At 44.3% G+C, this 17,593-nt stretch overlaps 1 protein-coding gene across 1 annotated transcript in view; it reads right to left on the bottom strand.

Moving 5' to 3' along the window:
• SPTBN5 (spectrin beta, non-erythrocytic 5) overlaps positions 1 to 17,593 on the bottom strand; it is a 273,171-nt gene that overhangs the window by 146,138 nt on the left and 109,440 nt on the right. The window contains exon 33 of the mRNA XM_088471253.1: positions 16,017 to 16,166. Within this exon, the coding sequence (XP_088327379.1) occupies positions 16,017 to 16,166 (150 nt within the window). The remainder of the gene's footprint in view (positions 1 to 16,016; positions 16,167 to 17,593) is intronic.

Here is a 17,593-nt window from a genome sequence, read left to right on the forward strand (position 1 = left end):
GTCTAGATGCTTTAAATAAAGAAATACAAAGGAAAAAAGGGGCTAGGTGCAGCGTGTGCTGGCACATACAGTAATTCATCTGGCTTTGATGTGCAAGGGACACGGCAGACAGAAGAGCTGGAAAGTCCAGTGAGACCTGCAGATGCCTCTAGATGACTTGGTCAGTGCAGGACAGTCAGCTACCTCCTGCATCTACCACAGGACAAAACACAGAGGCTCTAGAAGAGGAGCTGGAAGAGTTTCGCTGCTCTGCCTTTCCTCACCCTAATCTGACTTTTTTGACTTTGCATGTCTGCGGTGCTTCTGTTCACGCGTCTTAAGAGTATTTCCTACATCCTTTCCAAGTAAGGGCACTGTGGAATTCAGCAGTAATGATAATATGACTTAACAAAAAGGTAGGATTCAATAATATCCAACATGTGTTTTCCATTTTCTTCAGTGCATAAAAAAAAAAAAAATGAAGCACAAATAATGTCACTTTCAGAAAATGAATTAACACCTTCAGTGCCGACACAGTAGCGTGTGCAGGATTTCTTCCAGCCTTTGCAGCAAAGCAGCGTCATCCATTCCAGAGCTGACAGAGTTAACGCTGCAACCTAAACGAGAATATTTAGCCGTCCTTTATGGTTTCCAGTGGCAGTGTACAATGCCCTCCCTGCAGCTCAGTTACCTTAGTGCAAATACAGTGAAAGCAGAGATGATACTCAACCCCTAGCCAGGCTTTCCAAACTCAAAGTCTTTTATGATGCAATTCAACCCACAATGATCCTATAGTACCACTAAATATCAGAACAACACAAAGTAAAAGGTTTGTGTATGCTTTATTGTATCATAAAGTGTACACATACACATACTATTCCCCAGCACACTGCTGTGAAGCAAAAAATAATAAGCAGCAGCCATTCTGTTTACACAGAGGGACTGACGCAGACAAAGTGCTTGTTGTTGCCGACAGCCATGGAAGCCAGATTGAGGGGGAAATGTATCAAGCATTGGTGAGAGATTAAGTGGAAGGAGAAAGTACCAGCCAAGCAGTTTCTAAAGGTCATTTTACAGGCTGTGTTTTACAAATGAGTTAGAAAATGATTGGTTGGTACTTTGGGGTCTATTTACTAAGCAGTGTTAGGAGACAGAGTGAAAAGTGATTAGGTGCCGGCCAATCAGCTCCTAACGGTCATTTTTCAAACAGCCTGTGAGATGGCAGTTAGGAGCTGATTGGCTGGCACCTTATCACTTTTCACTCTGTCTCCTAACACTGCTTAGTAAATAGACCCCTTTATCTCTCTCGACTTTAGCACTCTCCAAAGTTTGATACATCTCCCCCAAACTACCTTATGCTAATGAGAGATGCGCTGTATTCAAAAACTTGGCGTTTGTGTCTGTGCTAAGTGATCCATCCGACACAGAACCAGCCCAGAATGCAGAAATCTTAGTTATTCACATCAGCTATTATACGAGGTGTGGCTATTAAATAACGAGACTGTACTTGTAAAAAGTAATAATACTGCGTGAGTTAAAAGGGAGTGGGGGAACATTGACCTTGGACTATTCCAAAACAGTTCTGGAAGTTTCACCCCTATCACACAGATAGTTTGCAGTCACACAGCGTTTGTGTTTTTCCCGTGCAGCGTAAAAATGCTTAGTTCAAAAGTAGAGCAACGTGTTAACTTAAAATTTTTAGTTAAATTGAACAAAACATATAAATCTATATATTTACTGTACATTTATGCTTGCAATTACGCCAGGCTTGCCGACATTTAGCTCCCTCCTTCCGGGAGGGAGCTGTCGGGCTTACAGGGCTGGGGGCGTGACATGGCTAAAGGGGGCGGGGCCCCGCAACTTACGTAGTGTTGGGGGCGGAGCATGGGGCGTGACAGTGCGATCGCGTCATCGTGGCTCCGCCCCCTCTGCACAATGCCGTGATTAATGGCATTGTGCAGCTGGGGGCGGAGTCACGATGACGCGATTCAGCGCGAATCGCGTCACCAGCCCCCCTGCTGCCGGGGCTTTTACTTAAAAGTGCGGGGGGGTGCGGGCACATCGCCGGGGCCGGGAGGATTGCCTGCCTTCCCGGGAGGTCGGGAGCGGCACCCGATTTTCGGGAGTTTCCCGACCAAATCGGGAGGGTAGGCAAGTATGAATTACACTTAAATTTAAAACACTCCAAGCAAGTACTTTGAACATAAAACCACCTATTCCATATTCATACACTTATCTTGTGAGCTATCAGTAATAGTGTACTGCATTTGCATCGTGTCAATAATAGCTTTTAGTTAATACCACTGTATTTAAAAGTCACATAGCTCAGCATGCCATACAGGGGACTTAAACACCCAACCACATACACAACAATCAGATACCTAACATACACACACACATATATATATATATATATATATATATATATATATAAACATATACATATACACATAAAAGTATAGCGCAATACATTTATATACTGTACAAATACACATATTATACGGGCAAAGTAGTCCCCTTATATTAAGGGTGAATCGAAAAATCATCATTCTTCCATAGAGAGCTCCTGGGGGGGAGGGCGGACATGGTGTTTAAGGGTCTACACCTCAAAAGCTATTGGAGTTACCGAGCTGGAATTTGGCATGGATGGGTAGAACTGTCACTCGGTGCTGCATGCCAAATCAGGGCAAAAAAAAAAAAAAATAGGATTTGGGAGTAATCTAAAGTTCCAACTGTCAGTTTATTCTGACACTCTCAGGACCTATCTGCCACAATAGGTGCGTTGGTTTTTAATGTCCTCTTTATCCTTTGCCTCTATGTCACTATTCTTTGTTTCCATTCAGACGGACGAGTCGCGTCTGAGCGCAGGCGTCCAGGTTGCCTAGGCGATCGACGACTCCTAGCGTGATGACGTATTTAGTGCGGGACTCCGGCAGCGTCACGTGGGGTCCCGGGCGGCATCCGGACACTGTCTTTTGGTGGGTTTCTCCGGTTATAAGGTAAGTGTTGCTGTAGTTGCTCTTCTTGTCTTTCCACTCACCTTGACAAAGGGTAGTGTGGCCCCGAAACGTTGGTTTCATATGTGTGAGGAACACATTAAATAACTTCATTTAAATCTTCAAGTGCCGCTTCCTATGCTGTTTACTACATTTATTATCTGAGGGCACTGAAGTACTATTTATCCAGTTTGGCGGAGTGCCGGTCCAACCAGTGTGCTATATATATATATTCCCCTTGAAGTAGTCAGTTGGAGACGAAACGCGTTGGGAGCCTACACCCTGCCTGTCTATATCTTCATATATACTTGAACTAAGATAAGACATCTAGCTATTCTTATACTTTTTACTGAAAATTCCATTCTTTGCATTTTATCCAGTATCGATGCATTTATGTCCATTGTTGTTATTCTTGTATCTTTTAGTCATGTTGTTTATGTGTTTACATTAAATATTTTTTTATATATTTCTGATCGTACTTTGCACTTTATACTGTTATTTTTAACTGAATTTATAACAGTCATCTACATTTAATGCACTCCCAGCACTTTAAGGCGCTCTGACCTGATCACCCTGTTTACATATATATATATATATATATATATATATATTTATTTCATATACATATATACACCAATATAATAAGAACATTGTCTCTGTCTGCTGCAAGCTGGCATAAAAACTACTGTACCAATTTTCATGAAATATGCATAACTTATTAATGTATCCTTGACATCACTGCAAGAGTTAGGTGTGGCACCATGTGTTTGGCCGGCAAGGGGTGGGGGGGAGAGGAGCTTTGTGCCTGCGTTCATTTGAATAGGATCGGCTACATAGCAGTCTGTGCACAGAGCACACAGTGACATTGGTGAGTGGTGGGTGAATAGGATAGACTACATAGCAGTCTGTGCACAGGGCACACAGTGACATTGGTGTGAGTGGTGGGTGAATAGGAGAGGCTACATAGCAGTCTGTGCACAGGGCACACAGTGACATTGGTGTGAGTGGTGGGTGAATAGGATAGGCTACATAGCAGTCTGTGCACAGGGCACACAGTAACTATGGTGTGAGTGGTGGGTGAATAGGAGAGGTTACATAGCAGTCTGTGCACAGGGCACACAGTGACATTGGTGTGAGTGGTGGGTGAGTAGGATAGGTTACATAGCAGTCTGTACACAGGGCACACAGTGATATTGGTGTGAGTGGTGGGTGAGTAGGATAGGCTACATAGCAGTCTGTGCACAGGGCATACAGTGACTATGGTGTGTGAATAGGAGAGGTTACATAGCAGTCTGTGCACAGGGCACACAGTGACATTGGTGTGAGTGGTGGGTGAATAGGAGAGGCTACATAGCAGTTTGTGCTCAGGGCACACAGTGACTATGGTGTGAGTGGTGGGTGAATAGGATAGGCTACATAACAGTCTGTGCACAGGGCACACAGAGACATTGGTGTGAGTGGTGGGTGAGTAGGAGAGGTTACATAGCAGTCTGTGCACAGGGCAGACAGTGACATTGATGTGAGTGGTGGATGAGTAGGAGAGGTTACATAGCAGTCTGTGCACAGGGCACACAGTGACATTGATGTGAGAGGTGGGTGAGTAGGATACGCTACATAGCAGTCTGTGCACAGGCACACAGTGACATTGGTGGGAGTGGTGGGTGAATAGGATAGGTTACATAGCAGTCTGTGCGCACAGGGCACACAGTGACATTGGTGTTAGAGGTGGATTTTCTATTGTTTATTGCCCAGTTACTATTACATCTTAGGAGCTGAATGATTTATGTCTCATATAAAAGAGATTGGACTTTAATTTGTTAAAACTGATATGCAGACCCTGGTACAGTAATGTTATACTTGCATGCTCACCCAAATCATACTTGCCTAGGAATGTCCTGGAGACTCTTGAATTTTGTCAAGCTCTCCTGGACTCACATGAAAGAAGACCAGCCTCCCAGATCCCATCCACTTCCCCAGTAAAGTTGGTCATCTGGAGGCTTGTCATCGTTGCCCTGCCTCTCACATGACAATGTTACAGGCGATAGGGCCACGATTATGTGATTTGTGACTGCATGCCCCCACATCTACACCCCATACACGCTACTGCTATACAGCCTTACAATGCCACAGTCCTCCTGGAGGAAACATTTAAGAAATAGGTAAGTAGGACATAATGGGCCCTATTTATCAATATTATTAGTACTTACTAAAATAAAGTGAACGGGGTGTGAAAACACACTTCTTTACATTTTTTTATCACATAAATGTATTAAAGGGCATTTGGAGTAGTTTTCGTTAAAATTCACATATTTCCTTCAATTTACATATTTTTAGTAAGCAGATTGCATTTCCCATACTTTTAATGGGAAATTTGATCTGCCTGAAATATACTAAAAATAAATTGTAAAAAAAGAAGTGGGAAAGCCCTGTGATAATAATGCCATCTTCTGAATGACCACAAGCTGATCAGTTGAAAAAAAAATTGTTAAAAAAAACCCCGAACGCTTACCTGCATCCAGGGACCAGTGATCGGTGCTCCGGTCAGCTGGTTTCCGGGTCAACTTCTCTATGCCGGCATCTCTGTTTGAAGCAAAGAGCAGTGCAGGAGACCAGCTGACCGGAGCTCCAGAGGGAGGATCTCACCAGAGCACCGATCACCGAGGTAAGTGTAAGCTGCGCGGAGGGAGGGAGGGGGGGGGGATTTGGGGATCGCAGGAAGGGAAGGGGGCACCGGGGGGGGGGGGAGTGATCGTGCGCAGGGGGGTTGTGTCGGCAGCGCATGCGCTGACACTTTCTCACTGTATTTTTTGCCCATCTCTAAAAGTACTAATATGTAAAATATTCTGTAACAATGTTTTATAGAAATGTGTGCGAATAATGATAATATGGAAACATTCTCATAAAACAGAGCATACTATATAATTGTGCAGTGTGTGCTATCTTGGAGGAGCAATGGTCCCTTTCACTCCCCACTTTATAATAATGCACAACAGATATCTATACAGATTCTGGGCTCTCTAGGCAGCTGAATCTACTCTCTCGGCAGTAACCAGAAAGACGCGTATGACAATGCAAATCAGTGGAACTAATAGAGTGGCAATAATGTGGCCTTATTTAATAAACAGAAGAATTAGCCTTATTAAACTGTATATTTCCAATTTAAATAGTAGCACGATAACAAATATTTTGGAAATAATTTGGATGAAATGACAAATGCACAAGGAACAGAAGAGTATTTCATTATTAACACAGCATGAGAAACTCATGGCTACTGTAGACAGGATGCTAAATGCTCTTGTTACAAAATATGTTACTTGGGGCTGCAGCTTTAAAGAGCTGGGATGTAACCTAAGAAACTGGCCCAGTGCCCAAGCTGTCACATTGGCTTATAGGACAAATGAGAAACTAATTCCCCCCATGAATGTTCAGTCTGTTAACTCAGCTTTTCTGAATGCTGCTGACACACAGGGTAGCGTTACGGTCTGCACCGTGTCATAAAATTAACACTAATGAACGAACCTTTTACTTTATTAATTGATGCTGTGTGCGTGTCATAGTGACAGTTATATGTGAGATCTTTCGGGGTCCGACCATCAGTGTCTCTTCCCCGGGCCCAGTGGTGCTTACTACAGTACTCAACTTTCCTAACACAAGTGCACAATCAGTGCACAATTACTAGTGCTAAATTATACCCCTTTTCCACCTAAATTCCGGGTCTGACCCGGAGTTGGAACAAAGTTCCTATCCGGATCAGACCCGGAATTTTGCCGGCCGCTCACACCGCAGTCGGGTCTGCATAGACCCGGCTTTTGCAGAGTGAAAGTGATCGCTTGGAGATGACGTCATCTCCAAGCGCCACTGAAGCCGGACCAATCGGCCGGCTAGCAGCGCACTCCAGGTCATCGTGACCCGGAGTCTGCTGTTCCCATAGCAGGGTTTCACGGGCTACGCCCGTGTTAAACCCTGCTAGTTACCTGGGTTGGATTGCCGGGTCACTCGACCCAGCGATCCAACCCTCTGCCCTTTTACACCAGGGAGCTGCCCGGGTTAACCCTTCAAAAACCCGGGTTTTAGCTCCGGTGTAAAAGGGGTATTAGTCAGAATCCAATTTCCCTAACCTGCCAATTAACCTGCCTGGAGGTTGGGAGATGCTGTGAAGACAATAGTAAAGTATAAACATCACAATCCTGGTCAGACTCAAATGCAAAGCACCAGTACTACTAACTACTGTGCCACCATACCACTCATATACATCTAAGACAAGTCTTTAATTTTCAAGGACAGTCCCAGATTTTAAAGATTTGTCCTTTGAAATCATTGTTCAATGCAATAAGTTTTATTCTGTGTTTTTAAATAGAATGATTGCTATATTCATATCTATTTATTCATATTTATTCTGCAATACAGAGAAATCACATTATAAATGCATTCAGTACACATGTTACGATAGTGACAGTCACAGTAGTGATTAAAGGTCCATGTAGACCGAATTGCATCTGACCGTTTCAGATGCACCTGCTGAGCTTATTTCCAGGGATGGTGTTAGATTATGGAGATTTGTACTTGATTATATTATTGTTCATGACAATGTTCCTGGTTCTCAATAATGATCACCTGCATAGTATTATTTTCCTTATTGTGGCTGTTGATAGCAGTTCCCAGCTTTGTGTTATATGACACAAAGGGGTATATTTACTAAAGTGAGAGTTATTAGCAATGGAGAGGTTGCCAATCAGATTCTACTTAACATTTAACTTGCACCTTCTAGAAGATAATATCTGGCATCTGATTGGTTGCTATGGGCAACATCTCCACTTCTAAAAACTCTCACTTTAGTAAATTTACCCCAAAGTGTTATGTGTCTATGTAATTGTTGATCATGGCCAGTTTGTGTGACATGTTGGGTAACAAGTATAGTGTAAGTAAGTATAGTGTTACCATGATATTCCACACAAAATGCAGATTCATCTTTTCAAAAGACTAATTACTTCCCTAATGTTCCCATAATTACAAGACATATATATACTTCAGATCTGTGATTTCTATTTTAACATATAAGCATTGAAATTCTAGCCCCACAGGTTAAAGGGTGCTAGAGTATGTATTCTCCTACAGCCAATATAACATGGCTAGCAAAGCTTCATCTTTATTGTACAGGATATCAGGACCAGCATGTTTAGTACATTCCCACCTATGGTGACAAGTGACAACCTCTTTGCAAATGACATGAGAATGGTAGCAGAGGCTGAGGTTTCTCAAAGCGTGCAATGGTAACAGGCACCTTGAAATGTCTACTTATTTAGAGGTCATTATGTTACCATTATGCATGGCAGCTCCAGCCAAAGGTCAAACAGATCCGTCTGACTTTTGTGTTACTTTTGGCATCTATGATATCTAAGCTGAACTAGATTTACAATGGTTATGGTGTCTGGTTACAGCGACACTTACAACATAGAAACATGGGCTAGCTACCATTATAAATTGTATACATCAACACCAGTTTTCTTGTGCACTTGTTCTTACAAACGTATATAAAGGTTGTTCGGTCCAGGCCCTTCAATAGTTTACTGTGAACCACCAATGTTTGTTCTTATGCGAGCCATACACCTAGCGGCCAATTCCAGATTCCCCGATGCCGATCCGATGATCGGCGATCCGATGACTGGCGATTTCTCAGGGCATTGGTAAAAGTACAATGTTAAAAATCCCGGATTTGCCGATCCCGATCGTTTGTGGGTCGTAATCGGCGAATAAAGATTGTCCAACATGTTGGATTTTGCCAATTACCTGACTCAGGCATCGGCAGAATTGGGGATTACCCCAATAAGTTGCAGATGTATGGCCAGATTATCTACTTCCACAGTTAATTAAGAAATATTTTCCCTTTGACTTTACCCTCACTTGGACATGTATAAGATTTAAAAAAAAAAAAAGTCCTGCAAAATTTACATTATTATAAATGCATTATTTTTTGTTGCAATTAGCCAAATGCCAATAGAAAATATTTTAGAGTGTAACTGGCCCTTTAAAACCTCTCAGCAAAGATTTGAGAAATGTCTTCTTTAGCATGACTGGAGAACTCAAGCGAGTGGATCACTCAGCACCAGCTCTGAATGGCTTAAAGTAATCAATGTATCTATCAATTTAATCCGCAATCATCACTACTTTCATTTTGTATCCATGCTTATTTGGATACCGCTGGTATTCATCAATTTACATCTGCCCGGCGATCACCAGCTGTATTTGCCTTGCTTGTGGAACTCCAAACATTTTGTCTAACGCTGACAGCAAGAGGTTAACGTGAAGTGCTAAGGCGTATATCTGACGTCTGTGCATGCGGATAGCTGTGTAACCCAGCGGGAATCCAGCAAAGCCTCTCTGGCTTTGCAGTTCCTCACTGTCTGTTTTAGGCATACCATCGCATTTCGCCACTTTCTAAATTACTTGATCTATGGGGGATGGCAGTAAGCTTAATAAATAGAAATATGAGATAAATTGAACAAAGCCGTAAATAAGCTTTATTTTACAGTGGTTTAATCGGAAAATAGGCTGCTATAATCTATTTACTAAAAATAACACTAACACATACTAAATAAATAAATTAAGTGACTTTATAACACCACTTGATGAAGCTTCCTTCAGTCCTATGTACTATGCCAACTTGGCAGCATCTAATAGTTCCCACCTAGTCTGTCAGAAAGTCGTTACTGTTAGATTACTTGAGCATACATATTAGTCATTAATGCATTATTGATACAGAAATCCCGATGTACAACATGTGTGAGGCTGGAACAGGAGGACGGCTTGTAACATCCTGACAAGCTGCTACTGCGACAAGCGATTGTAAACAACTTCTGACTTACAAAATGAAAATTTGCTCGGCCTGCCAGATCAGGTGCACACAACTACGTCAATACTGACATTTGGTTAGGACAGACAGAAAGCATTTTAAAAACAAGCTTTCAACAGAAGTGTTTACTTCCTGGGATTAACCACGATCACAAGTGAAAATTAAAGTTACTAGATCACTTTAGTAATCACCTTAGGACTTGGGTGACTCAGCAAGAGCAAATGACAGTTTTGGCAAGCCTGCAAACCAGAGTTCTGCAGTATTTCTAGCCCTTGTTATGTTGAAAGTCCTATGACCTCTGCATTCATCTCATGGGACTGAATAATACAGATTGCTCCAACTGAATGACGGGGCAGGAGAGGGCACGTGGTGGACTTATGGAATCCTGACCAGTCCCCACAGGGTGTGCAAATGATGAGAACAGAAGCAGGAGCAGAATGACTAGGCACATTGGGGGAAGATGTACTGAGCCTTGGAGAAAGATACAGCAGAGAGAGATAAAGTACCAACCAAACAGCTCCTAACTGCCATTTTTCAAACACAGCCGGTAAAATGACAGTTAGGAGCTGATTGGTTGGTGCATTATCTCTCTCCACTTTATCACTTTCCAAGGCTTAGTACTGTTGCCCAGCTCAGGCAATACAATGGAGGAGATGTACCGTATATACTCGAGTATAAACCGACTTTTTCAGCACATTTTTTGTGCTGAAAAAGTACCCCCTCGGCTTATACTCCAGTGAAGTGTAGCGCTGACCGGACGGAGTTCGGTCAGCGCTACACAGCACAAACACACAGCCGCCGGAGCCGGCAGCTGCGTGTTTGCTGTAATCAGCAACCGCTGAGAGTCTGACACACTAGGCTGCTGCTGCTCCCACTGCGGGAGCCATCTTCCGGCTCCCGCAGTGGGTAGTGGGAGACACGTCGTCATGACGACGTCTCTCCCATGCAAAGCGTTTGGAGGAGCGGATAGCGGCGGGACCAGGAGCGGGAGTTTCAGGTAAGTGATTTTTTTTTTTTTTATTCTGATCACATCTCTCTCTACTGGGGGGGGGGGACTACAGGGGGCACTACCAGGGGGCGATTACTACAGGGGGCACTACCAGGGGCACTAAAAGGGGGGATTACCACTGGGGGAACTACCAGGGGAGGATTACTACAGGGGGCACTACCAGGGGGGGATTACTACAGGGGGCACTAAAAGGGGGGATCACCACTGGGGGTACTACCAGGGGGGGATTACTGCTGGAGGCACTGAAAGGGGGGATTACCACTGGGTGCACTACCAGGAGGGATTACTACTGGGGGCACAACCAGGGGGAATTACTACTGGGGGCACTACCAGCTGCTGCCATTTCCCACACTAGGCTTATACTCGAGTCAATAAGTTTTCCCAGTTTTTGGGGGTAAAAGTAGGTACCTCGGCTTATATTCGGGTCGGCTTATACTCGAGTATATACGGTACTAAGCCACATAGGTGCTGGTGTTTAAGAGAACCTGTCGGCTGCACACAACAGAGGCAGCTATTTTATGGCTACTAATTTATAAGGAACGAGCAACATTAATGAGGCACGGGGCACAAAGTGCCTCACTGATGTCACTAGTCGCTGTATTCTTGTGAAATATGTTTGTATCCACTAAATACGGAATTGGTATGTAAACTGCTGCTGAATAGCCACCGGATCAAATACCGACAGCAGAAGACCGACGGTTCGAAATCCCGACGGGGCGTGGTAAGTACCCTAACCCTCTTCTCCCTCTACCCAAACCCTCCCTTAGTGGTGCCTAACCCTAACCTCCACCCTTAGTGCCTAACCCTAACCTCACCCATTGGTGCCTAAACCTAACCCCCCCTTCCCGCACCCTAAACCTAACCCTCCCGGGGAGGTGCCTAACCCTAACCTCCCCCCGAGTGCCTAACCCTAATCCCCCCTTTCCCTAGTCTAACCTTAACCCTCCCGGGGGGTTTCCTAGCCCTAAGTCCCCCCGGGGGTTCCTAGAGCTAACCCTCCCCCCTCCGTGGCTAGAACCCAAGACTCCCAGCTTACCTTCGTTCGGTATGCCGCGTGTCAGGATTTCGGCGTGGGGCTAAAGATAGGCATCGTGATTTCAACACCTATCTTTAGTCCCATGTTGGGCCTTCAGTGTCGGGATTTCAGTGGCCAGGATAGCGCCCGCCGGTATCCTGACTACATCCCCTATATACATTAAATTGCAATTTGTGTATTATTGGACAATGTCCATATAACACATAGTAATACCTAGAAGCCCATATGTTATAGATCAGTGTTGGCTAACCTTGACACTCCAGCTGTTATGGAACTACATAACCCAGCATGCACTGCTACAGTTTTGCTATTAGGGCATGCTAAAACTGTGGCAGGGCATGCTGGGATATATAGTTCCACAACAGCTGGAGTGTCAAGGTTAGCCAACACTGTTATAGATGCAAATATGGTATGCAATGCTAGAGTTATTATATACACATATGGTACTCCTCATTTAGTCATGCACCTCTCTATAACACTTGTACATCTTGCTACACTTGAAGAAGGGTTTTGAACCCCGAAATGTTGGCTTCTTTCAGGATTTTGGCCTGTTTGTCTGTACTGCATTAATAAAATACATCTAAATGAGCATGTTTTGATTTTAGAATTCACTGTCGTGTAGCCTCAATAATTCTGGACTTCTCATACTCATCCCTTATAAGAGTAACTTGTCAGTTCACTAAACAGACTTCTCTATTATGCACCAGCTGCAAACAGTTGCAATAAAATAGGTCAACAAAATAATACTAGTTATTTTATCAACCATAAATAAACACCACGGAGGTAAATGTAACAGGCTGTGAACTGCAGGCATTGGTGAGTCCCGGGCAAGACTGCCCAATGTTCTAAAGTAGCAGTCCTTTAAAAAGGCAAAATCAACCTGGTTTTTCCTCTTCAATGACTATTTTAAAACAGGATGTAGTCTGGAAGCTGACGGTCTGAATGCAGACTTTCTAATCCCAGCGTGGTACTAATGACAGGCGTCGAAAACTCGACGCCTGTCATTAACCATACACCGGAAGACCGACGCCCGGCATACTGAACGAAGGTAAGCTGGGCGCCGGGCCGGGCGCGGACAGAGGCGGGAGGGGGAGGGTTAGGTTTAGGGCTCCCGGGGGGACTTAGGGTTAGGCACGCCCCGGGACGGTTAGGTTTAGGCTAGGGGAAGGGGAGGGGTTAGGGTTAGGCACCCCCGGGGGGAGGTTAGGGTTAGGCACCCCTAAGGGAGGGTTAGGGGGGGGGAATTGGGTTAGCAATACTTACCTTAGGGACGATTGGGATCTTCACCCTTGTCGGGCTGCCATGCGGCCGGCGGTAATACCTACACCCTTTAAAACATCGGGCAGTCTTGCCCTGGACTCACCAGTGCTTGAAGTCCGCAGCCTATTACATTTACCCCCATATATTTTTGCTTTTTTCATTTTGTGATACTTTCTACACAATTGTGCCAATTGTTAAAATAAGATCAGAAAATTGACTGGTGTTTGAAAAGTTATTTCCATGACTTCTCCAAAGCTAGTCTTACTCTCTGATAGCGTAATATGTGTGATATCAAAGGCAAGATATCAGTTATTCCAGATTTCAGTCTCTTATAGCAGAGCATCCAGCAGACACAACAAAGGAGAAGCCAATTCCCCAAAATAGACACTAACCAGAGCGGACTTAAAAGCTACCCGCTTGTGCAACTTCTAATGCAAACATTCACTTCAGTCTTATCTATCAACAGGACAATCACAAGTGACACTTTCACACAACTGGCACTGGGATATATGCATGTACAGGAGCCTGAAATAGGAGACCAGAGGGCACCAGTGTCAGGGGGTGCGGATCAGAAGTGCTGAGTATATGCCTCTCAAAAACGGACTATTATTACAGGGCATATTTATTAATAATTGAGACTTATCGCTGATTATTAACGCAATAAAAACTTAAGGAATGCCGGGACGTATGAATAATCACATGCAGATACAGGGTTCTTGTCCCTGCAATGTATTAGAAGTAAAATGATCACTTTACTTCTGGATTTGGGACCCGGCCGCTCTAATGCACATAAGCGGTCACCAGACCTTGTATTTGCAAGCGCCCATGGACAGGGAGGGATCCTATGTATCGCTTTCCTAGACGTGGTCCTCAAGGCTCCTCAACAGGTATTAGAGACATCCTTGGTTGAGCACGGTATGCAGTCAGGAAGTCGACGGTCGAAATGCCGACTGCCGGCTTCCCGGCTGTGCAATCCCGATAGGGGACTAATGATAAGCGTAGAAATCCCGACGCCTATCATTATCCCTACGCTGGGAGCCCGACGCCCGGCATACCAAACGAAGGTAAGCTGGGCGGCGGGCGCGGACAGGGGGAGGGTTAGGTTAGGGGCTCTTAGGTTTAGACACCACCCCGGGAGGGTTAGGGTTAGGCTAGGGGAAGGGGGGGTCAGGCACCCACGGGGGGGAGGTTAGAGTTAGGCACCCCCCTGGGAGGGTTACGTTTAGGCTGCGGGGACGGGGGGGTTAGGTTTAGGCGCTTACGGAGGGGTTAGAGTTAGGCACTAGGGGGGGATGTTAGGGTTAGGCACCCTTAAGGTGGATTGGGGGGGATAAATGGTGCTCAAGCCAATCAGCTCCCAACTGTCATTTTTCAAACAGATGACAGCTAGGACCCGATTGGCTGAAGCACCATTATCATACGCAAGGAGTTTTAACACTCGTATGATAAAACTTGTTGATAAATGAGCCCACCATTAACATAACTTTTAAATACCCTCTTTGGCCTCCACTAACTATGTTGTGCACCTGCTGCTGCAACAGAGTTTAGATATAGCTGACAGGAAGCGGACACGCCCCTTTGTGTGACCTCATATGGAGGGGGCAGGGCCATAAACGCCGGGAATTACAGTAATGCCTGGAGCATCCTCAGGAAGCTCTGGGGGGCTGTAAGGGCAGTGGTGTGCATGTTTGAAGTGTCCTAAGGATGCTCCAGGCGGCACTGCTTCAGGATTCTGGCCAGATGCTGGAGTTGTGGGTGAGTGGCGGTGCCGCCCACAGAGCTCTGCGCTCTCTGCAGTGTCACCACTCGCACAGCCCTAGTTATGGCCCTGGGATCCTGCACATTGGATACAATAAAGGGCCTGGGGCTGCAAATTATTAGGGCCTATTGTAAAAAGTGGAGGAGCTGAGACCAGTGAAGTGTGGGTGTGGCCAGTGCCACGTGGGCTTGTACACCACCTACACTATTAGCCCCAATGTCTCCCTAAATATGTAAGAGTAGAAAAACTGTCTTATTTTTGTGAGGAAAATAAAAAATACAAATGTAATACTTATGATTTATGGCCGTACATGTACTGGAAGGGGGAGGGGGTAAAAACTCGGGCTGGTGTGGCCACACCCTTCCCCCCAAAATTCGAGAACTGCTATTCATGTGCGTGCTTAGCATAAGGGGGCGGTTCCAGGGGAGGGGGCAATCAGTGTGACCGCCCCCATCTGTAACCTCCCCTCTATCACACTACTGCTGGCCACACCTGTATAGCAGCGTAGCTGCAACGGAACATCGGGCGGTGACTGAGAGAAGTCTGCTGCAGCAATCTCTGCTCTCTCATAGCCCGATGGGCTGCTTCAGCTAAGTTGCTATACATCTGTGGTCAGCTGTAGTAGGTAGAGAAGAGGGGACGGTTGCTCCTGCTCCACCGCTCTTGGCACTCTAGCAAGTCCGCACACATACTTTGGTCCATTTTAGTCAGCAGCCAATAAACCTACCAGAGGGTCATTTTTGGATTGTAGGCAGAAACTGGCGCACCCGTGGAAAAAACACGCAAATATGAGTAGAACATATAAACTCCATGCAGATTAAACCCCGACTGGGATTCAAACTCATTATACACTAATGCCAACCACGGTGCCACCGTGCTTCCCGATGCATTTGTCTGAGCTAACTTTGATCGCTACAGATCACTTGAATAAATGAGAAGAAACAAATCAACAAAGTACTAGACTTTGCTCACAATGGTTTTTACCAGTAGGCGTAAAATAAAATAACTGCATTTATTGCCAAAGACAGATATGTTCTACCAGCTACAGAACGCAAACAATAGTCTACTCTTCTCCAGCTGTTGCTCCACCTTATGTTCTATGTAGTATAACGCAGCTGACCACTAACCTCTTGTGCATTCAGGATCTTCTCTATGTGATCAATATCTCTGTAGAATACTTGTTCTTGGTGGACCTGTTCCAGCAACTTTCTCTTCAGTTCCCAATGCTGGTAAAGTTTCTTGTTCTCTTCAACAAGAGCCTGAAGCTTTTCACGGATCTAAAAAACATCAACACATGTACATCTTAGCTTTAAATTAGTTTTACCTTTCAAGACTAATCAATTTACCTTCATATACACGTCCAGATACATAAAATATTAGTCTTATTTTAAAAATAATATTGGCAACACATGGACCAATCTGCCAACAAGGATCAGTTCCCAAATTAGTTATACTCGTTTGGCATGCCACTTTTTGTTCGAGTGGCCGAATCCCATAAGCCACAAGCAGTCATTTTAAGCTTGCCTGAAAATTGCAGAGTCAGATTTGGATGGATAGATCAAAGTCAAGCAATTTCAAGGTCATACAGGCGCCAATATTGTCACCCATATTACTGTGTTTGTGGCCATCATACTTATTCACCATACTTCTATTGTAAAAATTAAATATGTTTTGACAAATCTTCATGGTTACGAGCAGGTAGTGAGCGCAAAGTTTCTCCATAGTCACAGAAATGCCTTTGGTCAATTTAGTTTAAAAGAGGGTTTCATGGAAAAAAAAACAGTTGACAATACAGAACTACTGTCAGGACTTGTACTCACGGGTGGTTAGATACACCATAAACAGCTGCCCTACTCTGCACTGTCCAGAAGTTCCTAACTTAAACTAACCAAAAAACACCAATCAATAAATTAAAAACACAAATCAATAAATTAAAAACACCAGTCAATAAATTAGAGGTGCTACAATTCTGCATTTTTTTTTCCGGAGAGGGATCCTTTTAGTAACTTCTTGCATAGAGAGGCAGGACCTGGAAGGTAATGGTCTGTGTAACATAGGCTGCGTACAGTAAGAGGTACATTTACTAAAGTGAGAGTTTTTAGAAGTGGAGACGTTGCCCATAGCAACCAATCAGATTCTAGATTTTATCTTCTAAGGAGGAGCTAGTTACATGAGAAGTAGAATCTCCAGTTCGCAGTGTGCTTGTGCCATTGCGAACAGATGCAGACTGGCACACAAAAGCATAAACACCTTTTCAAGTGGTATGAGAAGCAGGTGGTTGAGGACAGGTACGTATACATTCTGATAATGATGATGGCGGCCAGCACTAGCGAACCACTTGTGATTGGCTGATTGGTTAATCACCGCTGACAGGTGCTTTTCTTCGGTGCTGTTGCATAAATTATGGGTTTTATTGTGTGTGTTTTATCAATTTTTCCCCCATACAAGATGGAGATTTGTATCTGATGTATCAGAGAGGATTTTTCAGTTTTATTGAAGCATAATAGCAAATGCATGTTTCGGAAGTAAAACAAACCTTTAAAAACATGTGCATGTGAAGTATGCTGGAAATAAAGCTGAATCATATGTTATTGGTGCAGGTCTGCACGCTACTGGTTATATTCCTCACTTGCAGGTCTGCACGCTACTGGTTATATTCCTCAGTTGCAGGTCTGCACGCTACTGGTTATATTCCTCACTTGCA

Source organism: Taudactylus pleione, unplaced genomic scaffold (genome assembly GCF_031769625.1).
Source record: "Taudactylus pleione unplaced genomic scaffold, aTauple2 ptg000113l, whole genome shotgun sequence".
Classification (NCBI taxonomy): Eukaryota; Metazoa; Chordata; class Amphibia; order Anura; family Myobatrachidae; genus Taudactylus; species Taudactylus pleione.